Source organism: Parus major, chromosome Z (genome assembly GCF_001522545.3).
Source record: "Parus major isolate Abel chromosome Z, Parus_major1.1, whole genome shotgun sequence".
Classification (NCBI taxonomy): Eukaryota; Metazoa; Chordata; class Aves; order Passeriformes; family Paridae; genus Parus; species Parus major.
Genome location: NC_031799.1, coordinates 12,709,866 through 12,734,038, shown reverse-complemented (window position 1 = coordinate 12,734,038; position 24,173 = coordinate 12,709,866). Strand labels below are relative to the sequence as shown.

The 24,173-nt window shown below is 38.4% G+C and overlaps 1 protein-coding gene across 3 annotated transcripts; it reads left to right on the top strand.

Moving 5' to 3' along the window:
* The first annotated feature begins 1,886 nt into the window (after window positions 1-1,886).
* On the top strand, window positions 1,887-24,081 carry PRKAA1 (protein kinase AMP-activated catalytic subunit alpha 1). 3 transcript variants are annotated; one of them, XM_015652899.2, is made up of 9 exons: window positions 1,887-2,034; window positions 8,013-8,154; window positions 9,971-10,064; window positions 11,803-11,947; window positions 13,536-13,623; window positions 14,497-14,721; window positions 17,808-18,294; window positions 18,672-18,798; window positions 20,925-24,081. In XM_015652899.2, the coding sequence occupies exons 1-9, from the start codon at window positions 1,902-1,904 to the stop codon at window positions 21,167-21,169; spliced, it is 1,686 nt and encodes a 561-aa protein (XP_015508385.1). In that variant the 5' UTR covers window positions 1,887-1,901; the 3' UTR covers window positions 21,170-24,081. The 3 variants fall into 3 exon arrangements, with proteins under 3 accessions (XP_015508385.1, XP_033376496.1, XP_015508386.1); XM_015652900.3 differs by lacking the exons at window positions 1,887-2,034; window positions 8,013-8,154 and adding an exon at window positions 8,211-9,363; XM_033520605.1 differs by lacking the exons at window positions 1,887-2,034; window positions 9,971-10,064 and having other exon boundaries at window positions 8,033-8,154.
* The last annotated feature ends 92 nt before the right edge of the window (window positions 24,082-24,173 follow it).

Below are 24,173 nucleotides of genomic sequence, written 5' to 3'. Positions count from 1 at the left end.
TGCTGCTGCATTACTTCCCCAAATGACTTTGCAGATTTCTCTGAGCAGGTTTGCCACAGCTTCACCCCAGGTCGCCACAGCATTGCATAGGTTCACAGCTACAGTATCCAAGGGCCTGCCAGTACGGAAGGGTCTTCTGATGCCAGTTTAGGTTTGGTATTCTTTTATGGTATCTTGTTCTCTACCTGTGCTATCTTGGTTATACATTTTGCAAGAGAAGTTGCGTCTTGTATACACCTTTTGCAAGCACACTTATATCTTGTGATAGCCTTGCTTCATGCTCAATTTTAGTTATACTGTTCACAAAAGCAATTACAATTTGCACTATATCTACAAAAGCAGTTACAATTTATGATAATTTGCAAAAGCAGATACATAATAGCAAAAGCCAACTGTTGCATAGTGGATTGTAACAAAAGCTTGTACAATTCTATTGTAGTGTAGTGTAATGTTACTAATGTACTGTAGCAGGATGCTCTTAAGTAGGGTAAAACCGCTGTATCTTGTTAGCAAACGTTTTCAGAGGTGGATGAAGGAGTGGTGTCATGCTGCTTTTGGTGTTGAAGAATGCTGAGACCAGCCCGACTCAGTTATTCTAAGTTAAACATCCTGAGGATGTGAAAAACTGTTTCCTGCCAGGAATTGGCACTGTTGAGGATGTGGTGAAGTTCCTGAGAAAGGAACCCACAAATGACAATGCTCATAATAAGTAAAGCTGCTTACCTAAAGGCTGCTGAGCTGACACAGGTGACCTAGAAACCCGTGGCTGACAATCACTTTATATTGTATATGTGGTTTATATACTATAGGAGCTCAGTCCCACTTTTTAATGGGCTCACTTCTGACACATCCTTTCCATTTCCAAAGTAAGTGTATGAAGATTTCTCCCTTGAGTGGGAAACCCCTCAAGGTTACTTCCCTATGAGATTTTTTATGCCACTACCATTGAGGAATTTCTTGAAAGACACAATTTTTGCATAGATCAGAATTTCTGTTTTCCAGCTGTTAAATTAATGACTATAACATAAGCAATGTTGAAGGCTCTCTGGATTGAAGACTACTACTAGAATAAAACTGTCCATTTCTTGCTGTCTGATGTGTTTATCTATTTGCAGACACATTCAGGGGCTCTGAATGTAGGGCAGGCAAGAGAAACCATTTTAGATTGAATCATTCACTTAATCTGGAGCACTAGGGAAAGGAAATGAAGGCATGGGAGTTGCCCATAACCTCTCTCTTCAGTTGATGATCTCTCTGTTTGAAAATACCCATGCAATAGTCACACTCGAGGTTTATGTGTTTCTTTCAATGTGAAGTTGGAATGTGATTAAAAAAAATTAATCCTGTTATAGTCAACAATAAAAGAAGTATGGTCTTTGGTGTATAGAAGATACCAAATGCAGGGAATGGAAGGCTTAAATGGAATAGTGGCTTAAATTCAATGTGAATGAGTGGCATGAGTGGCTGGCAAGACAAGCCAGAGGACAGGATACGTGGTCAAGGTAGCTGGAGTTAAGAGACTCCTACTTTCCTTCGTATTCCCATAGTAGGGTCTGGATGTGGGAAGAGGGAGTGGGGAGAACAAACGGATTTAATTTACAAGATAATTGGAAATACAAACTTCGGAGGTCTGTTTTATGCGGGCGGCCTCGGCGCAAGGCAGCTACTCCCGACAAAGAGCCCCGTCCGCGCCGCCATCGCCCAGCCCTGCAGCCCAGCAGGCCCCGTTCTCCCCCGGGCGCCCGTGGGCCGGCCCGGCCGCCCCCGAGAGCCGCAATGGTCCGTCCCGAGGCAGGCCGGGAGGGCGGTCTGTGCGCCGTTCGCTTCCGGGTTCGGGTGCGGGCGGGCGCGCTGTGGTTGCTCCTCCCCGCCGGCGCTCTGGCCCGGCGCGGGCGGGCGCTATGCGCAGGCTCGGCCCTTGCCTCAAGATGGCGGCGGTGGCGGATAAACAGAAGCACGAGCACGGGAGGGTGAAGATCGGGCACTACATCCTGGGGGACACGCTGGGCGTCGGCACCTTCGGGAAAGTCAAGGGTGAGCGGCGGGAGCGGGGCCACGAGGCGCTCGGCAGCCCGTCAGCGGGGCCCCGGCGCCGGGAGCGCCGCTCGGAGCGCGGGTTGCCCGGGCTCAGTCGCCGGGGTGGGACTTGCGGTCCCGCGGCGGGAAGCAGCGGCTGAGGCAGGAACAGCTTCCTCGTCTGTGCTTGCGGAAATAACCGCTGGGAGCTAAATGCTGCGTTTGTTTAGAACAACACCGGGCATGTAACGAAAGTAGGGAGTCTAAGTCCCCGAGCTTCCTTTAATTGCATTTTGATGTTCAAATACGAACTCTTGATGCCCTTGTAAGGACGGCAAGATTTCTCTCTCTACAGAGAAATAAGGGTAAAAAGATGGGTCTGGGATTGTTGGATTAGTTGGTAACACAGCTGATGTGCAGATACTGAAAAACTTCATGTTTAATCTGCTTGACCAGTGGTTAACAAAGTTCTTTTTTCAGCTCAGATTTTAAAAGTGTTCCAGTGTAAGGCTATGGATGTCATACTGCTTATTTTGATGGCCAGTAGAACTAAGGTATAAGTTAAATCTTCCCCCTGGTACCATTCACCGCAGATGGCAGGACCGTGCATTAATCAACACTATTCCTGTTGTGTTCGTGAGAACTTCAAATAGTGAGGCAAGCAAATAAAAAATATCCTTTCTCAAATGTAGGAGTAGAGCTAGGCTTAGGCTGTATTCTTCATAAGGTGTGTTTTTGTTTGTTTGTTTTTTTTTTTGTTAAGATAAGAGGTGCATAACAAAACAGCTTTTTTTTTTTTTTTTTTTTTCCCCAGTGGAGATAATCCATTGTATTTTGCTTTAGGAAAGCAGTGAAAAATACTTTGAGAGCAGAACCTTTTGAGTCACTTTTCAAGGGAAGCTTATAAAGGGACAGCCCCAGCCATTTGGGAGCAGTGACCCCCTCCCTGCACCCCTGTCTGACAGCTGGGGTACCACACTTTTCTGTGGGAACTTAGTGATTCCTTGAGTAGAGGGGGAAAAAATAATGCAGCAGACAAGCATTAGGTTCTCTTTCCTCATGGAGGGACTGCATGGTTGACGGGAGGGGTCAAAGATGTGTTTGTTTTGCGTGTTTTTACCCAGCACACCACAGATGACTAAGATTGGTGTGAGAGTGCTTAGGACTTCTGATCAATGAATCAATATGATTTCACAGGAACTATATATTGTTTACATTACACACTTACTTATGCATTCTAGAACTACTGTTCACACGAACATGCATCTTTTCATTGGAACCCCTGTCCTGTCCAGGAGCTCTGCACACACCCCTCAGGGCACAGGTTTGGTTACAGTCCGGTGTTCAACCACCCTTTGTTGTCTGGCTCTTGTAGTTCTGTTTTCTTGTTTTTTAGCCTCTTCTTTCTTGTTTTTAGAATAGCTTGTGTCTCAGCAACCTTGAAAAATTGCCGAGAGTTTGATAAGAAATTCCACAGACAGTTTGGCTGCTGCATATTATGGTCTAAGATGTTCAGATGCATTGTTACAGATTGGTAACAGTTGGTACAGATTGAATGGATTGGTTCTAGTATGATCCTAAATTTAGGAGAGCACTGTGCACTACTGTTTTCTTTTCTCCATATGATGCACTGTGTTACTTTTGTCTTGCTTCAACTGTGCTTAATAAAGAATATTTTATTTATGATGCACTGGTTTTTTTCTTGAGCACACATTTTCTTCATTTAATTCCAGATCTGCAGTTGTTCTCCTGTTTTCATAATTTCCTTCTCTGGTGATAAGGTTTCATCAATTGACATAAAATGAAAAATGTATCACTTCTTAAAATTCAGTTAGGATTTACATTGAGCTCATGTAATGTAGAGGGTCAGGTGTATGGCTTTTTGAAAGTGAGTGTTTTATTCTAATAGTGGTGATAGCCTGAAAAAATTGAACTTGAAAATCAGTGCTTTATTTGGTAATTTTGAAAGGTCTCCTGCTGTCGCAGTCAGATGATGTCACACTGCTGGTAGCTGTCACTGGTGTGATTCTGTCCAGTTTATTATTTTCACCTGGCTGTGCTGCTCTGAATTAATTATGAGTGACTTGGTTTACCTGACTGTGCCTCAGATGGGCAGTTGCAGAGATGGCTGTCCTTAGCCAGCTTCAAGGCAAAGCTAAAATGTCACTGAAGTGAAAAGCTGAGGTGGAAGAATACTGAATCTAAACCAATTGTATGAGACACTTTCATGTTCAGACTTCACTAGGATTCAGTGTAAAACATCTGTCCCTATTTCCATCAATTGTTTTTTAAGTACTGCTGATGTTTTCTGCTGAAACTGATGCAAACTTTTATTTCCAGATGTGTTTTTTTTTTTTTTAAAGTTATCTTTCATAAAAGGAAAATTACTTGGGCTTCCAGTGGACCATACTGAGAATATGAGGGATGTTACATAAGCCTCTAAATATAAAATAATTGTTCCAGCTCTCTAGATCTAGGGTATCAACACTGTTCAGTGTAGACTGCAAGCTAAGTGGTCTGGATCAAGGCAGTAAGAGACCTGGAAATGAACAATGCAGATCAACATGGTATCTAATGTCATGCAGGAAGATGGCTTTGCACAGCATGAACTATTTATTGTTCTTTGGGTTTTTTCCTGTGTTGGTGAAAGCATTTGTTTAGCTCATCCTCTTAAAGACTGCTTTCCTCTGAGCTTTGGATTGGCTTTTTGGGCTGCTGCACATTGTTTCATTAAATACAATACAGCCTTCAGATTTTATTTTTTTTTGTCTAAAACTTAACGACTGATCATTAAGTGTGTCATGAGTCTGTTGTATTTGGTCTGCATGGCCTCATAATCAGTTTTTTTCCAAATGAAGCGCTGTTGAACAAGAGACTCTTGCTCCTGCACTTCTACAGTTAAAAATACATTCCTTCTGCTTTGAGACTGTCACTGTCATGAAAATCTTGATGCTATGCAAAGCCACAGTGAAGCCTGAAGGCAATTAATATTACCAGAAAAAAACCCCAGGAATATACTAGGTCTGTTAAATGATTTTTTTAATTTTTTTTTTTTTTGAGGTTATTTTGAAGGACTGATAGCTAGTTGAGGATTAGGGTGTGTTTCCTTTTATAGGTAAAACTTCCATCAAGTGGTAATGCAAAGTAGCTTTCAGGAAGATAACACTGGCTGCTTATGTTCCTACATGATGTTATCATCTGGGTTAATGCTTTCACTTCTGTCCTAAATTTGAATTAAAAAGTGTCAGCAGTCTGTTACCACCTGGTATCTACTGTTTTACTGGTAACAGATACCTTGAACTTAATCCAGGAAACTTGTATCTTAAAAGGCTAGAATTTTTATAATTTCAAATTGAATTAAATGAAAGCAAACATTTCTGAAGAAATTAGAGATTGAATTTGAAAATGTCTTAAGCAACATAATAGCTTTTTCAGGATCTTTCAGCACCAGCACCAAACCACAGTATGTTTTCAATACAATAATTTATTCAGAGCTAGTGGAGCTGAAGAAACAGAAAATCTTGTTTTCTCCCAGTTAGTGAATAAAATTACAGCTTGAGGCTCACTGCCTTGAAGGCTGTGACAGCTAGAATTGGTTTCAGTCAACTGCAAATGTTACTGTTTAATTACTTTGAAAAAAAACTTGCTTTTAAAAGCTCTTTTCTTATGTGTCTTGCATATTCAACATTGATTGTAGCTAATGAATTACTTTCTGATGTTTTTCTGACTGCTAATGGAATTGCAGTCTGCCAGACTGACAAACCAGAAATGAAACAAAGCAGCTTAAAAATGAGATTTTATAACCCACTGCATATTGAGAGTGTGTATTCATATTCTAAGCTGTAGACTTGGTCAAATATGTATGTTACTTACTGTATTAAACACCTTCTTAAATGTACTTTGTACAGCAAAAGAAGATACAGTCATGTGTTTGACCAAAAGACTTCTGCTTGGTTTCTAAGAAGTTGGTTCTTACTAACAAAAACAAATGTTACATTTTAACTTACTGATTAAAGTTTTTTTGGTTTTTTTTTTTCACATTCTCTCCTGGTGTACATCAGTTCACATTTTGGATGGGTAAAAACTTTACAATTAGAAGCTTTTCTAATTCTTACAATTCTTTTGATGATTCTTTTGATGATTCTTTTGATTCTTTACTCCTGAGGGTTTGAACATAGGTGATATAATCTGTTTAGTTCCTTTAAAATTTCAATCACGTTTGAAGAAAATAAAGGAAATGTGATTGCTTTAATTGTAGGTCTAGTTCAAAGCAAATAATTCTCATCCATTTCTAAGCACTCACCTGTCACTGCTTTGTGGTCTCTCTAGAACTTGCTATGTATTCCAGCTTTGTCTTGCATTCCTCAGTAGTGCAAATATGTCTGCCCAGCACTTTGTTTTTTGTGGCCATTGTTAGGTAATGGCCCTTCTGAACTGGGGGGATTTCTTTTCATCCTAGTCAGAATTCTCCTGTTTTTTCAGGTACTAGACATATCTGAGTGCAGTGTTGTGATGGTTCTGGGTCTAGGCTAATCCACTGTTTAGTTCCCTACACGAATTCAGACTGCTTCATTTTTTAGGTGTCTGTCTTCTTGTGAGAATAAGCATGCAGTTGCTTATCATTACTGTCTGTCTCTCTGTGAAGAACTTCTCACTTGAATTGCTTTTTAGCTTGATATAAAGGCAGAAGGCAGCAGGAAGGTCTTTTTTGCTGGAATGAGATTTACGGATTGATGGGTGTTTGTTTATTCTATCCAGATTATCTGTTGAACACAGAAGGATTTTTGTGGATCGCTGTTGTTTAATCACAGTTTCCCATGGATGTATTTAAACAAAACTTAAATCCCAGGGCTTATTTAAATTCTCTAAACCCTGAAGTGAGGGTAGGCACCCAAATGAGTGAGTTGTGTTCAGCACAGTCATGTTACAAATGTCTATTTATGTGGACAGAGATGAGCCATGTGGGTGTCTGGTGGATCTGGCTTATCTTTGGGAAGTAGGAATCAGGATGGCAAATGAATGGTATTATTATAATAACTGCATGTGGCAGCCATGCAGATAGAGGAGCCTTCTAGTAAAAGAGATATTTAGCTTCTCAGTGTTCTGTGATCGTGTTTGGGTTTAAGAAAATTATTCTGATGGACTTTGCTGTGACTACTCCCAGTAGCACTTGCAAAGTTAAGGACTTTGAGAGGTAGCTGACTGTGAAATAGTTTACAGTTTTTAGTTCCTCTGTTTAGGAACAGTGAAACTGTCCTTAATTTCTTTTCCACTTCTAGGAATGCACTAGGTTGCACGCTTGCATTGTTTTTCATTGTTTCTGTTCTATTTTTTGTGCATTTCTCATTGCATTTGCCACTTATTTAAATAGAATAAAGCTCTGGTGTTAACTGCACAGACTGTGGAGCTGCCAGCATTTTTGTAAGTAAACTTAGAAAGTTTTATAAACTTTCATACATTTTTATAAGTAAACTGATCAGGTACTTACACTGGTAATTCAGAGCAATTGCTGAAGCAGGCATCATGAGGGAGCGGTAGGAGTGATCCTTGCAGATGAAGCAGAAGAAATACAGGAAAACATGTTTGACTGGGCTGCCAAGTAAGCCAAAAGCTTGGAGTGACTTGCACAGGAAGAGAAAATGTTCTCTCTAATTAGCAAGGATGTCAGGGTTTGGGGATATGCTTTGCTTTTTTTATTTCTTTCTTGTTTTTTTTTTATTTTTTTTAACCAATATTGCAGGAAAGGTTATGCTGCAACACTTCTGCTGGTTAGGTTTAAGGAATTTCTGTCATACATGCATCTTCTAATGATAGAATTGTATGAGAAAGTGGAGTCAGGCTGAAGAAATTCTATACCATCTTGTTTTCAAACTCCCCAAAGATAATGGGGATATGTGGAATGTTAGTGTCTTAATTTGGCTACATTCAAAAAGGAGAAATAATGTCTTAACTGAGCAATTAAAAACCTTGACTAAATACTTCCTTTTTTCTTGCAGTTGGAAAACATGAGTTAACTGGGCATAAAGTTGCTGTGAAGATCCTGAATCGACAGAAGATTCGCAGCCTTGATGTTGTAGGCAAAATCCGAAGGGAGATTCAGAACCTCAAACTCTTCAGGCATCCTCATATAATTAAGCTGTAAGTTTTGCTACTGTAATCAAACTTATTTAGGCAGTAATCTCTTTTTGCTCTCACTGATCTGAAATACACTTAAAGGGCAATGCTACAAACAGTACCTTGTCAGAAAGGTAACCAGCTTCAAAGCATTCAGCTGTGCCCTCTGTAATGTGTTTTCACAAAGCTGATCTTTACTGCAGGCTGGAGAGTTTCCATTAGATCTCTCTTTAGACATTCTTTGGACAGGTGTAAGAAAAAGGTAATGTCATGACATCACCTTGGTAATGGAAATGGTAGCAGTCATCTGAGTTTAGTGGCTACTTCATTTTTCTTTTTCTGTTCATATTTGATTTGTTTTTTTCTTGCTTGGAAAATGAGTTACTAAGAACAAGAGTGTAAAGGTCATTTCTATAGCAAGTTTATTGTATCTTCTCCTAATGTTTTTAGTGACGTGCTGGTCAGTGATACATGTTTTTTCAGTGTAGGTGGTGCTCTGCAAGATTTTTCTGAATTAAAGATGTACAGTTTGATAAATGTGATTGCTCTTTCAGAAATCTTCAGTGTAGATTTCTACCCTTTGTCTAAATGTGGTATTAAAAATGTGCCTGATTACATCTCTTACTTGATCAATAGTTCATCAGTAGATTTCAGAGTACAGCTGTGTCCTGGAGTAGACCCCCTCATGTCTTGTCTGTGGTAATAAATGGTAACTAATGTTGATTTTCTTTTGACTCTGATTTCCTGTTAAGATAATCTGTACTTCTAGGGTGTGGGTGACTTCCACTGTCTTAGTCATGATGTGGGTGTTTTTTTTAATTGGTAGACTCTTGTCTGAAGACACCATTGCCACTGGCAGATGCACTCCCTTTAATTCAGCAACAGCTGTTAGACTGAACCTAAATTACAATTAAGTGTAAGGTCAACCTTCCCACTTCTTCAGTGGGCTAGTTTTCAGAAAACTGTTGAGCTGATTTGTCAGCAAAATTGCTATTGCTCTCAGTTAATCTATGAATGAGTCCAAAGGGCACACCTACAGCCAGAACAGAGTAGGAAGTGTCAGTGCACCAAGTGACATACCAGGATGAAAGAGGAATGTGTGCTTGTGCTGTTGGTAAACTGAAGACAGTTTAGCAGATTTCAGATGACAGGTTCTTTCTCAGGGAATCACAGGGAGAATTCTTTCTTTTGCATGTGGAGTGATGTAAAGCGAACAAATGAAACAATTTTTAGGTAAGGATATGTAGAAAAAAAATATTATCTTAAAATTCTCTTAAATTGTGATTTTGTCCTTAAACTTGTTGTTTCAAAGCTTCAAAGGTAGGTTTTTAAAATTTAATTGAAGTGGAATGATAAACATTTAATAACCAGAGATCAGTACTCTTAAATACTAACATTCATCATTATTAAGAAGAACTTTTTCCTAGTCCAGAAGTACACTTTTTCATTTATGGCAAGTGAATTTTTTTGCACATTAACGTTGAAAGGTATGTATTTTTGTAACACTAGCAAAGTGCTTTTGGAGTCCTTTGTCACTGCATCAAGCTGTTCATGAGGCAGCACTGTAAACAGTCTTGCAGAAATCACTCGTACCTCTGAAAGAACAAGGACTGATACTCCTGATAGGGATTACAAATTTCCTGCTAGTCTTTGCAATGGTGGCATGACATGGTGAAAGAAGCAATCTTCTGAAAAATATTCTCATTTCAGTAGATGTAGATTGAATGATAACTATTTTAAAGTATATTTTTAATCTGATTATTTGTATTACGTTGGTTTTAACTAAATGTAATTCGTGTTTAACTGAGTGTGTAGACTAATAGATACCTTCTCTTATCAGGTACCAGGTCATCAGTACACCCACTGACATTTTCATGGTGATGGAATATGTTTCAGGAGGAGAACTGTTTGATTATATCTGTAAAAATGGAAGGGTAAGAAGTAGTCCAGCTCTGCAAATCAGTGACTTGCATTCTGTTACTGCATTTGCAACGTTCCTGTGTCACTCTACCATGATGGGACAGACTTGGGGGTATCTTTCTAGGTATCTTTGTCAGAATGATACAGTTAAAAGTTTTGTTTTCTCAAAAGAATATTATGATTAGTGTAGCACAGGATTTATGATTAGCATGTCTCAGGATTTCTGTGACATGTGAGCAGGATGAATATAGTTTATAGGTAGTGTAGTACACAATTTTTAGTGCACAGCCTAATTTGGGATATCTATTCACCTGGATCTACAGACCCTCTGTAGATCTGGTCAAATCTAAATACGTATTTTGCAATATCCATATAGCAACCACAGTCTAGCTTTGAAAGTCAAATGGGTGAACACAAGTCACTCAGTCCTCAGTGGAAGCAGAGGATGGTGGACACGTGCGTGGCCACTGAGAAGTCATGGGATTCATTCCCATTTAGGAGTTGTAACTGTTTGATGTTAAAAATCAGCCAAAGCAGCACTGCTCTGGCTGCTGGTGCAGTTCCATATGTCATGACAGAGTCATCCATGGCTCCGTGCCTGGGAATTAAAGGCTGGTAAGGAAGCAGATAATTGGCCTGGTACCCAGGAATCTTGCGGCTGCTGGGGACGGCAAGAAGAAAACTGGTTTGTCTGTTTGCTTCACAGGACCTCCAGGGCCTGATAATGAGGCAGAGGGCATGTCTTGTGTGCTCACAGAATGTCTGCTTGCCTCACAAAGTGGCATTAATTAAGCTAACCACATTATCAAGGGCTGAAAGCAAGGGGTGCTGGTTACATCTTGTTAAATTTGGGTGTGTTTTCTTGTTTTTGGTTTTAATTTTTTCTTGTTTTTGGTTTTAACTGTTATCAGTTAAAATATATTTTATGACTATGTTTTTCTTCTGAAAGTACAAATGTTTATATGTTAGCACATTTCAAATCTTTGTGAACTTCGTCATAGCATTCTTCATTTCTACTAATCTGTTAATTTACACTGGCTGGGAATAAACTAGATGAGTATGTTCCCAGTTAGAGTAGCTGAAAACTGTTTCTTTGGTATATCCCATTATTTGAAAGCTACCATTGTGACCCTATTACTGTCTTCTACTATTAGGATAGCTTGTATCAAAGATCTGAAGTCACTCTTTACAGACTCTTTACAGACTATTTGGATATATAGGATATATATTCACTTGCTCTGACAAACTAATGTGGATTACAGGCCTTTGTAGGAAATGCCCACCTAAGTCTACTGTTTGGGACTAGCTGCTGATAGCATAAATAGCATCTGAAACTTATAATTTCTGTGCTGCATTTCAGCAGCTTTTGCCAGCTTAAATCTTGCGCTGGGCTTAAACATCGAAGTTTGTAGATAATTCCAGTTAGACAAAGTTAAATGTTTGTGCTAATGTTTCTAGTTAGTGAGTATGTAACATCTGCCAAACCCAGTTTCAAAAGTCTGATTAAGAACTTACAGTGACTTTTTGAGTAAGTGGGTATGTTTTGTTTTAGTCACTTAAGAGCTGTGGTATAATCAAAATGATGTAAGATCTAAAGCTGCTTGCTACATGTTCTGATAATCTGCTGTAAAAAATATCAAATGATAAGTATAATTGATAAGTTTAGGTCATGGGAAAGTTTCCTCTGACTAGTAAAAATGAAATACAAGTTAACTTCCAGTGTCTCTTAATTATTTAAAATCTTTGTTTTAGCTTGATGAGAAGGAAAGCAGACGTCTGTTTCAGCAAATCCTTTCTGGGGTGGATTACTGTCACAGGCACATGGTAGTACACAGAGATCTGAAGCCTGAAAACGTGCTTCTTGATGCACACATGAATGCCAAGATAGCTGACTTTGGTAAGAATGGCTTTATTTTTCTATCTGATAACATTTCTGGTGTTATATCCTGTTAGTAACAATAGTAAATATTAAATAAAGTGTGTATACTTTAGTATCCTGGTGGTGGGATACAACAGAAGAGCATGAAGAAAATAGATGTAAAGCAAAATAATGTTCTCGCACATTTATTAAACTTGTTTTCCTCTCAAGCTTTCTTGCTGTTTTTTGAGGTATTTTCTGTGACTGGCTGAAATTGTGAACTGATTAATTTTGTTTCTCTTAATATTTTCCCTAAAATGCTAAGTAGACTTAGTTTCTGACCTTTCTTCTTCAAAACTCACTCCTTATCTGTTTCATCGTCCATAAAATGTAGATGCTTAGCTCTGTTGGAAGAACAGTACAGGGGCGATTCATCTTTAAGAAGCTGCAGTGCTATAGAAAAATGCATTAGTCCTCCAGATTTATTTATGCCAGCAGTTCATGACACAGCTGCAGAGAAGCCTTGAAGCTAGTTCTTGGAACCATCTGAGTCAGGAAACCTCACCACATAAGCATAGTAAGGTATCCATACTGCTGTGTCATGACACATCTCTTGTAGACATAGTGGATAACCTGCTTACGTAAGTCTCCAGTGAAAGGTGTTAGGTAATGCTGAGTATTCTAAGTATGTTTTAAAAGTATGGTGTTCAACTGTGTGGGCCCTGGGAATCACGTTGTTTTTTCATGTGGAGAAAATTATTTGGGTTATATGGCTCACATGGTGAAGAAATGAAGTTCAGTAACTTAGCATCAGCAAAACTGTAGCACTCAGTTAATCATGAGTGGTGTATTAAACAAGAGTTTAATAAAAGCTTTTGTATTTTAGAATATGAAAGCTAGCCAAGCTGTACTCTTTCCTCTCTGACACATAAAAGGGCATAATTCCTTCTTGGAGACTGAGTTCTTTGTCTTATGGTAGCCTTGATCATTCAGCCTTACAGAGGAAACTAGAAGAAATTTTCTACAGCTGGTGCTAGTTCTAAAGCACACCTCTGTTGCTTACAGAGCATCTGAAAGTTTAGTAGTTACTAAACTGCAGTGGTGCAGGAACCAGGTGCATAGTGTGGGGATGTAATTTGTGGTAAAGTCATGTGTACTCTTCAGTTCCCTTCTTCTGTGTAACCTCTAACAGAATTTTAGGGAATTCTGTGGTAGCTTTTCCCACTTTGGCATTTTAAAAGCAAATGAGGTTTTTAGTACTTTCTTGTTAATGACCAAAATCCTATCTTGCTATACTGCTTCATTTCTCTTAGAGCAACTTTGTTCTCTGTCATGCCTGTGTCATTCAAATTTAACTGTTCTAGTCTAAGAATGAATATGTTCTCAAATATCTCTAGGCTGTGGGCTGTAATGGATTGATGTTACTCAGATTTCTGGTAAAATATATGGACGATTATGTGGCATGCTCATATAAAAATTCCATAATTCAAAACAACATTATTTCTTAAGCGGAGTAAATTTGCTAATTTTCTAATTTGGATCACTACTGGTTTGTTCTAGGTGGTATATGCAGTGTGATATAATTTTGCTCCCTCAATTTTTAGTAGTTACTCTTATACACTTTCAGGTCTATCAAATATGATGTCAGATGGAGAATTTTTAAGAACGAGCTGTGGTTCCCCTAACTATGCTGCACCAGAAGTAATTTCTGGAAGGTAGTTTCTTTTATATTGGATACATGTATGCATGTACTTCAGTCATGTTGCTGCTTGATTCTAAAGGGTACAAAACTAGTTCAGTTGACAAGATTGATGCTGAGGAACTGAGGACTGTTGGTTGTATTGATAATTTTTTAAATGTTCAAAACTTGCTGTGAACTAGCTTTGAATGGTTCCTGTAACATAGAGGTGATGTCTAATGCCCCAAATCCATTGTGTACACTCTACCTGAACTGCTTTAAAAATCTCATGTACAGCTCAGATCTTGGAAGCTGAGGTGCAGAGTTAGAGGCAGTCTGCTGTGAAGTTGAGCAGCAGTGAAATATTTGCTGCAGTGTAGATACTCAATCTGGAAGTAACTTGCCTTTTTGTAAACTATGATTGTCAAATCTGCTTTCAGCTACCTACCCTAATACTGCCTCTTGTTGATTGGAGGCCATATATGTCTGTTTTACTCTGGCAGTGGCCCAGAATATGTGACATGTTCAGCTATATGTACTTGTCTGAAACTTTTCAGCCACAATTTAGAGAATAGCTGACCTTGCATAGATTTCTGTAAAACATTGTTAACAATATATAAAACAGGCTTTCTTAGTAGTAGATGCACATTTCTTTTAGTTTGCCGTTGTGTAAAATTGCACTGTGGATTATTGTTACACATTAGAAAGGAAAAACTGTACTTATGCCTGTAATATATTAGAAAGGGAAGAAGTTCAAGGAAGGCACGGCATAGAACTGAAATGGTATTGTGCTTGCAAAATCAGTTGTCCCAAGTTCATGTGCTTTTAATTACTGTGATACATGGAAAAATGAGAGAAAACATGTTCAATTGCATTAAACACAAATCATTAATAGTTACTTTTTTCACAGGTTATATGCAGGTCCAGAAGTAGATATTTGGAGCAGTGGGGTTATTCTCTATGCTTTGTTATGCGGAACGCTTCCATTTGATGATGATCATGTGCCAACCCTTTTTAAGAAGATATGTGACGGTATCTTTTATACCCCTCAGTACCTGAATCCATCTGTAATTAGTCTTTTGAAGCACATGCTGCAAGTGGATCCAATGAAGAGAGCAACAATCAGAGACATTAGGTAAAACACTTGCTGATGTCTGATCACAGGATTCTGAAATTATAATAGTGCAAATATGCAGAACAAAGAAGTTATTCGTACAGCTTTTCCATGTTTCCTAGACTGAGATGAAAAATTCAACTTCTGATGGCTTGGTTTTAGCTCTGATAGTGCTGATCTCCAGTGAACAATGAAGTATCTATTGGAGATCATAGGAAAACATATTATTTATATTATATATGGAAATTCTGAGTCACTTTAGGTTTAAGACTGTCATAGCAAAGCTGTTTACTTGCATAATGGTTTGCAAAACTGAACTTCTGGGGAAAGAAAAATGTCTTTGCTGTTAGGAGCCAGTTCTCTCTACTGTAAATGTCTGAGTAAGCTCTTTAATCTGATAACTAGTGCTTTTATTTGCATTTCTTCAGGCTCTGAAAAGTCGTTTGTTAAGTCAGTGAAATTTCCGCATGTAAGGCAACAATTCCTAGCTTCAAAGTACTGGCATGAATTTATGTATGAATGGTAATTTCTTCACCAAGTACTGATAAGTTAAAGTTTGTAGGTAGAGAGAGGCATCATGGACTCCATATTCCAAGAGATGATTCTGGAGAAGTTGATTGTGCTGACAAAAACTAGGTTGCTGAGAGAAACATACTTTATGCAGCAGCTTAATTTTCTTCGCAGAAACTAACGAAAGAATGTTGTTATACTAGCATATTGAAAATGCTGCTTCTTTTAGGGCTGGAGGCTAGGAAATCAGCAATGTTAATTTTCTCAGTGGAACAAAAAATATGGCATACTTATCCCTTACTACTTTATTATGATGGGAATTACTTTCTTGCAGAGATGAGAACTAAGGTTTGTAAAACTTTAGCAGTTGGGAACTTAAGTTACCTCGGTTATGTTAGATAGTGTGTGGAAAAGAAGTGGTGTGGAACAGATGCTGAAAAATTTTGGTCACAGAACATGGATGGAATTTGAACCTGAAACAGCTCTGTCCTATTATCCATATGACATGTGACTTAACAGTTCAAAGGACAAACTGAGTTTATTGAATACCTTGATTCTTCCAGGGGTTGTATGTATGTGCATGCAAGGGGAAAGGCCTGGCGCCATGAACAGTAAAGATATTCCTCTGGGTTCAGTCATCCCAGCTATGGCTGAGCCTTTGTTGTTGTATAAGAAAACATTTTTCTGCTTCCAAATTAACTGTTTTTCTGATTAAACTATATTTTTGCCCAGCACATTTGTGCTGAAGTACAGCATTCTCAGGATCACACTGAGTAGAGCTTAGTGCACTGTGCTGGTTTGGACTGGAATAGAGTTGAATTTTTTCACAGTAAATGTGTTTTGAATTTGTACTGAAAAATTGTCTTGGTAAAAGGTGTATATTGTAGTTACTGCTGAGCAGGGCTTTCACAGAGCCAGTGTTTTCTGCTTCTTACACTGTCCCAACGGAGCAGGCTGGGGGTGTGAGGGGACACTGCTGGAGCAGCTGACCCCAACTGACCACAGGCATATTTCATACCATATGGGGTCATACTCTGCAGTAAAAATAAGAGGAAGGCTGATGGGGCTGGTCTGCTTGTCATCAGACATTTCTTGATTAACAGTTGTTTTTATCTGCATTACTTGTCTTTCTTGGGTTTCCTTGGCACCTCTCTTGTGTTTTTTGATTTTTTTTCCCTTAGAATTTTTAAAAAGAAATTTCTAATTATTAAACTGTTTTTATCTCAACCTGCAAGTTTTTTGCACTTCTACTCTTCTGATTCTGCCCCCCATCCTACTGGAGAGGACCAAGCAAGTGGCTGTGTGGTGCTCGGTTGCTGCCTGGAGTTAAACCATAGCAGTCCTGTTAGACACCCAGTGTGGGGCTTGAAGGTGTTAAGATAATAACAGGTTTGAACACAGCATATTAGACAAAATAATTATAAATTCTATCTGTATAATGCTTGTTGGTCAGAATATTGATTTTTCTGTTCTCAATATTGATTTATCCAATCTCTTCCGTGTTCCGTTTTTTGTTTTACGTGTTGAAGATTTGGGTTGTTTTTTTGAAATTTGCTGTGCTTTGTAGTGCTTAGTGACTTTTTTTTCCTTTTGTATTAGAACATTGGCCTTGAGCTTAATCTGCTATTTGGGCTCTGTACGGAAGCTGTTACTGTCTTTTGGGTACCATCTCAGGGAGACAATAATTATACATCTTTGTCCAAGATTTTTTTTTTATGTGGAGGAAATACACAATGGCACCTTCACTACATTCTTCTGTGATGTTTTCTCCCTTGTTGTCATAACTTCAGTATTTTGAACATCCTTAGGCAGTCAAAATATTTCTACTGGTATTTCTTTGGAGCATAGTTTAGCCTTTCTGGAAGATTAACAAGCTATTTTGGAGCATCTCCCAGGCCTCGCATCTGTGTGATTATGGGTGGTAAGGTGTGTGGGAGAAAATGTGCAGGTAGGACATCATAGAAATGGCATTTCATCGTGAAGTAATAGAATGTCTGAAAGAAAGATGCTGTTGCAAGGAGTTCTGGCTTATAACACTGTGCTGGGACCTGGCCTGCTCCTATTGAACATTGCTCAGTACTAATCAGCACCCTCAAGAAGAACAGGGTATTTCTGTGTCTGAAAACATACCAACAGACACTTTGGCTAAGCCAGAAACCTAGCTTTCAACTATATCACTTTCTCCTATAACTAAATAACCAGAGCAAAAATAACCTTGCTTGGTCATGAATGAAGAAGCTTCTAGGAGGGAACAGGAGAGGGAATCAGAAAGATCATCCCTCTCTGCAGCAGAACAGTCACAGAAGCAGCTGGAGGAGGAGACTGAATAAATGAGATGATTCCTATCCCTAAGCAATTTGTGAGATAACAAAAATTTTTTTTTCAACTTCCTGCAAAATGTGTAGTAAAATCTTGGGCAGGCGGTGATTATTTTATGTACTGTTTTATTGTCTGTGCTACAAGGGGTCTTGGACTGGTAACCATTATTCTCTCTTCCAGCACAGACTGAAATTAATTTTATATTTTAAAGGAATTTCCCATTAAAAATGTTTTCTTTATTTATGTATACTCAGAATTTTTTTATTTTTTAAATCTAGGGAACATGAATGGTTTAAGCAGGATCTTCCAAAATACTTGTTTCCTGAAGATCCATCATATAGCTCTACGATGATTGATGATGAAGCCCTAAAAGAAGTGTGTGAGAAATTTGAATGCACTGAAGAGGAAGTGCTAAGTTGCCTGTACAGCCGAAATCATCAGGACCCTCTAGCTGTTGCTTATCACCTTATTATAGATAACAGAAGAATAATGAATGAGGCCAAAGACTTCTACTTGGCGACAAGTCCTCCAGATTCTTTTCTGGATGATCACCACCTGTCTCGCCCTCACCCTGAACGAGTGCCATTTTTAGTAGCAGAGGCACCACGTCCTCGCCATACCCTTGATGAGCTGAATCCACAGAAGTCAAAACACCAGGGTGTAAGACGGGCTAAATGGCACTTGGGAATACGGAGTCAGAGTCGACCAAATGATATCATGGCTGAAGTTTGTCGAGCAATTAAACAACTGGATTATGAATGGAAGGTAACAAAATAGGGGACCTTTACAGCAAAAACAACGCATTTTGGCTCGAGCAGTGTAGTTACGCAGCCCATATGTCTGAAACTGTTTTCATGTTCTGGTATTAGTCTCATGTGCCTGTGCTGTCTGTGTTTGCTGTGCCAGAAGGGTTTTGGGGGTAGACTGTACATGCTGACAGGAAAAAAGTTGTGCTAAAGTTTTCTCTTGGGGCTGTACAAATATGTTTCTCTTGGCTAAAAAGACCCCCAACAATCGTCAAATCCAGCAGGTAATGAAATCTGAAATCTCTTGATAAATAGTAGTGAGTTGAAAGGACAAAAACAATATGCACTGATTTTCAACCAGTTCTGGTTAACTGACTCAAATCTCTTTCATAATAGGTTGTAAATCCATATTATCTGCGTGTTCGGAGGAAGAATCCAGTAACAAGTGCATATTCCAAAATGAGTCTCCAATTGTATCAGGTGGACAGCAGAACATACTTACTGGACTTCCGTAGTATTGATGGTATGTGAAAAGTACTTAAGTTATTTGAGTTTTACAGGAAATGATTCTACTTGCAAACATGTCTTTATTTATGTATTTAGAGGTGAAGTAACTGTTGCCCTTTTATATTTTAAGCCAATCTAACCTGTATTAGTGTTTCCTTATTCCTTCCTGGATTAGTGTTCCTGTGATACATGCTTAGCTGCTACATCCCTTAAATAATTGCATTTTGCTGTATTAGCTCCTGAGGAGCTCCGTTTTGTGTCTGCATCAAAACTAGTACCAGTCATGCAGAAGGGGACAGGACTGTAGGAGGTGAGATTTGGACCAACTTAAGCTGCCTTTGGAGCTTCAGCCCAAATTTAAATATTAATTTAGATCTGAAGTAAGCATGTGAACAGTGTTTTCTAGTGAAGATAAAGCATGACATCTAGGCACTTAAGTTTGACTCGGACTGTACCTTGCTGTACTGGGTCTGACTGAGATGGAGTTAATTTTCTTCCTAGCAGGCTACATGGTGCTGTTTTGGATCTGTAACTAAAGCAGTATTGATAACACATGAGTGTTGCTGAGCAGCACTGACATAGTATCCGGCCTTTCTTTTTCCACACTGCTGTGTTGGGAGTAGAGCAACAGCAGAGCTGGGCCAGATTGAACAAAGGGATGTTCAGTGCTGTATTATAGTATGCCTAGCAAAGAAGGGGGTTTTGAGGAAGGTAACATTGAGACCAGTTGGGCATCAGTCTGCTCTGGGGATAGTGGTTGCCTTTGCATCACTCCCTCATCACTCCCACCTTACTTAACACTGTTAATTTCTACCCATGAGTTTTCTCACTTTTGCCCTTCCAATTTTCTTCCCCTTTACACTGAGGTATCAGCTGTAATGTGAAGTTAACCCATTTGTTCTACTAGTAGCTAAAATTTGAGGTAGGAATTTTATGCTGAAAGGAGCTAAAATCTTGAGAGGATTTAGTTTAACCTGTAGAAAAATATATTTTTTGGAGTGACAGTAATACAGCATACAAAGCCTGGTTAGATTAAGTGAACAGAGGAGCTAATAGAGACTGAACACAATGCTTGCTTATGGGCATAGCAGACTAAAGGAGCATTACCTACAGCAAGTGGTGTAGATGACATGTGTAGGAAGACATTGCATGGAGAAAAGCAATTTTTTTTTGCTTAAAGCCATGCAGCTGGGGGAGGGCAGCCTGCTACAATCCTGGTTTCTACTTTTGATGAAATACAACCCAAGGGCACAGATTTGTTACATATCTTCCAGTAGTTAAACTAATTTGACATTCCTTCTCTCCACCATGGTTAATTGTTCTCTGTTCCTCTTAACAATCTGTAAATTAAAGTAGCTTTGTATAAACAGGAGAGATTCCCTTTTTGCTCATTTGTCCTGAAATAATTTTTCAGGAACCAACTTAGAGCCAAGTTAATGTTCAGTATTTAAAATAAGAATAGAGATGCTTCAGCAGAACAATACTATTAAGATGAAACTATTTTCTCCTCATACTGAAGGTAAACATAAGTTGTTGCAGCCCAAACACAACATTCTATGGTGGCAAACTTTCAAAAGAGAAGAATAAATGAATGCAAATGCTAACAAGTATATTGTATAATGTGCTAATGATTTGTCATAAAATACAAATAATAACAATATATAAATACCCAAAAGAGAACAAAAATAGAATAAAAACAAAGTAGATGATAGAAAAAAAATCTACAAGCTACTGTTGAACTTAACCTTATAATGCTGACCTGTTTTGAGTAACGTTTTTTGTTTTGAGTAACGTAAATTGAACTTTATTTGAGTAACCTAAATTGAACTGAATTGAAATTAGCTGCTGAAATCAGTTAATGAAAAATACAATTAGTATTGGTCTGAATTAGATGTAAATAGTTCTGGAGCACAGATTAGAAAGAACACAGAAAGAATTAGCATAAGAACATTTGCTGTTGTGCTACCAAGTGTACAAGTTTTTATTTTGTATGAAATACAGTTTGCAAAAGCTGTTTATTTATTAATCAAGATTTAAAAGACAAGATTCAGAAGTGTGATAATGGGAAGATTTTTGCTCTTCCTAGAATTGATTTGATACTGATACCAAATTTTTCTCTTCTCTTCCCTTTCATCTTCCCAGATGAAATTACTGAAGCAAAGTCTGGGACTGCAACTCCACAGAGATCAGGTTCTGTGAGCAACTATAGGTCTTGTCAAAAAGATTCAGATGCTGATGCTCAAGGAAAATCTGCAGATACATCCCTTACCTCATCAGTGAACTCTTCGCTTGACTCTTCCACAGCTGATGTAACTACAAGACCAGGGAGTCACACAATAGAGTTTTTTGAGATGTGTGCAAATCTTATTAAAATACTTGCACAGTAATTTTGAAGATGGGCTTATTTCTTTTACAGCAATAAGCATGCCTAAATCTTAGTCAGATGCTTCCAATTATAATCAAGTGAAATTAACTAAGGCGCTGAAAAAGCTAGCCACAGAATGCAAATTGCACGGGGATTAAAATTATTATGGACAGTTAACATACATTATTTTGAAGCTGGAGTGAACTCTGATTGCCTGCTCTCCAATAGCATAACACAGGTACAAGAAATAACATGCCCTTTGGGTAGTGTTTGTAACATTTTACCATGAATGCAAAGTAGGCTGCCTATAACATTTAAGCTAGATGGACCTCCTTGTTTTTTTCTCTGGTTATACAAATATCCCATGCACTGTAAGTTAACATACACATACTAGTTCAGTGATCTCAGTTTGAATTTTGTTGGTCACCCGCTACAGTTGTGACTCAGAACTATCAGCGTCTCCTAACAGTAATGTATTAAAACTGCTATGTTTCTTCCCCTTATTTGACAGAAAATAATAAAGAATGCTTTGATGCGTTACAATGTACTACTTTTATCAAAAAGTGTTATTAAATGCATGCAAATCCAGCCAGTTGGAAATGCGTGTAGGTGCTCTGTAATGAACTGAGAGTGAAAATTCTGTGGACAATGAATAGAATGATTGAGTCCATCACAATGGCAGGAGACAATGCTGAGACAAGGCATGGCATTCCATGGGCTAAACCAAAATGTTGCTTTGTGTAGAAACTGTGAGGAAGCTCCTCATCTGTGCATGTTATCGTAGTGTGGTAGCAGCACAGCAGCTCCCCACTGCTACTGCAGGCCAAGAATCCTTTTCCTTAGGAACATGTCCCTATAGATACGAGCAGTGCCTGAGGGCTGTTTCATGCTATTCCAGAATCTGAAATTTACAAGTTTTTAACATATATGTTAATACTTTGATACAGCTGGTTATCACCTTAACTTAGGATATAGAATATAGTATTCAGTATGAAGTGAAAATTACATACACAGGTTTCTAGTTTTTCCCACGTGACCATTATAGAAAATTTTGCTATTTAATCTAATTGAATTAAGACCTCTGACTTTTCAGTTGAGCATTGAAAACTGATCATGACAACTTGAGTTCTAGAGGTTTTAACTGTAGGTTGCAGTTACCCACAATAAATGTCCTGCATTTATGTAGCATTTCAGGAAAAAAAACCTGAACTTCATATGTTAAAATCATAGGTAGTATTTGCATGAAAACCTTTAAGTCTCTTTAAATTGGATATAATTAGCCATGGTTCCATTTTCATCTGGCACATAGTAGACATAAACAGTCATAAAATCCTTAGTTTTGCATTCAAGACTTAATGCTTGCTTCAAACTAAAACTCATGACCTCCATTGTTTCAAAGGTTGCTCTCACAGGCAGAGGCTGGAACTCCAGGCATTACTGTGAACAGTAAAACCTGGACTTTTCACATGGATGGAAATTCTTGCCAATGGCTGAGATTTTATCCATGGGAAACTGCTAGCTATAGATACACAATCAGTTTAAATCCTGGCCAGCTGGCTGTAGCCCAGAAATTCACATGCACAGAATCTGAAGAAATATAAGGCTGCTTTTAAGCCCCTGAACTGCTGTAACTGTGTTCTGAACTGGGTGATTGCAAGGTCTGTCTAATAGGTGGGTGGGTACAAGTTACAACTTCATTTCTTTATCCTTATGTGTCACAGATGGTCCCTGCTGGGACATTGGCTCTATCACTGTACCTTAAAGTGGAAGATTTTCCAAAGTGGAAGTTAGTATTGGAAGTTTAAACCCAAAACTAACATGAGGGCCCAGCTGCAAATCCTACAATAAAGTCCTTAGTCTTGTATGAATTGGTTCCGATGTACTGAATAAATCAATGGGTTCATTTTTGTTACCCTTTATTTTGGGTATTTTGGGGATTATTAAGTATTGCACTTGTATAAACACTACAAACGCACAGGTTTTTAAATTGTAGTAATTCCTCATGTAGAATTGGTTTGGGATCACTTGCATATATTAAACTATTTATAAATGCTATCTGCTCCTTGTAATACTGACAACACATGCAAGGTGTAAAGATGCAAAACAGTTCTTAATTTTATATACCTTTCTGGCCCTCTAGTGCTTTAAGACAACCCTGGTTTGTCCTTAGTTTTGGTATCAGGAGATTAAAGCAAGTTTCTGGCAGAAGTGTACATTATGTAGTTGTAAATAAAAGTACATTTTTATGGCAGATCGATTTTGATGGCCAAAGGTTTTCTGGTTGAATTAAGATTTTTATAGGGAAGGGGAGGGGTAGAAAGGGGCACTAAGAACCAAGTTGAACCCAGTTGCCTGTTGTGTGACTTTCCTATGCTTTGTAGATCTTGCTGTTGAAATTGCTTTCTTCACGTGTTCCTACTGATCTTGCTGACCTTTAGCCTTGCACCTAGAAGCTGCCAATAGGCTGAGAAATGCAACGTACACTTAGAGAGCTGCCAGACTTTTAAGGCAGCTTATGCAGATACACAAACTGGTAAAGTGTGTTACTCTGTATTCCCAAGCTTACTCCTGTTGGAGTATGAGTACTTACTACTTACCTTGTCTTTGTAATTTTTTCAGTAACATGGATGAACCTGGGCTGTCCATGTGCAAAATTCACTAGGTAATGGATAAAAATTCATCTTGGTAGTGCAATATGAGGAAAAAAAACTTTTCATGTTTGTCTTGATATGAGTGTTTAATACAAAGTTCGAGCTAAATTTTATTTTACCAGTTGATTACCATTGTTAGAAAAGATGTCCTGTACTTTAACAAAGATGTGCCTACTTCCTGTTAATTTCTTTTGACAAAGCTGAATGGCAAAAATGCTTGTTTCTAACTGTATAATTTTTTAAACTTTCAAAACTAAAAACTAAGTAAACACGAAATACTGAACTATCTTGTTTGTGACTGTGTGCTGTTTTCTAGTGTTATATAAGTGGGTAAGAACTGTTACACTCGTTCTAAAAACAGCAGCTATTACAGTT

What these genes read in the sequence shown, in the direction of transcription:
- PRKAA1 (XM_015652899.2), top strand. Translation starts at nt 1,902, where the DNA reads ATGCGCAGGCTCGGCCCTTGCCTCAAGATGGCGGCGGTGGCGGATAAA. An exon ending in CATCCTCATATAATTAAGCT is followed by an intron (nt 8,155 to 9,970) that starts GTAAGTTTTGCT and finishes TTCTCTTATCAG; the next exon opens with GTACCAGGTCATCAGTACAC. An exon ending in ATATCTGTAAAAATGGAAGG is followed by an intron (nt 10,065 to 11,802) that starts GTAAGAAGTAGT and finishes TCTTTGTTTTAG; the next exon opens with CTTGATGAGAAGGAAAGCAG.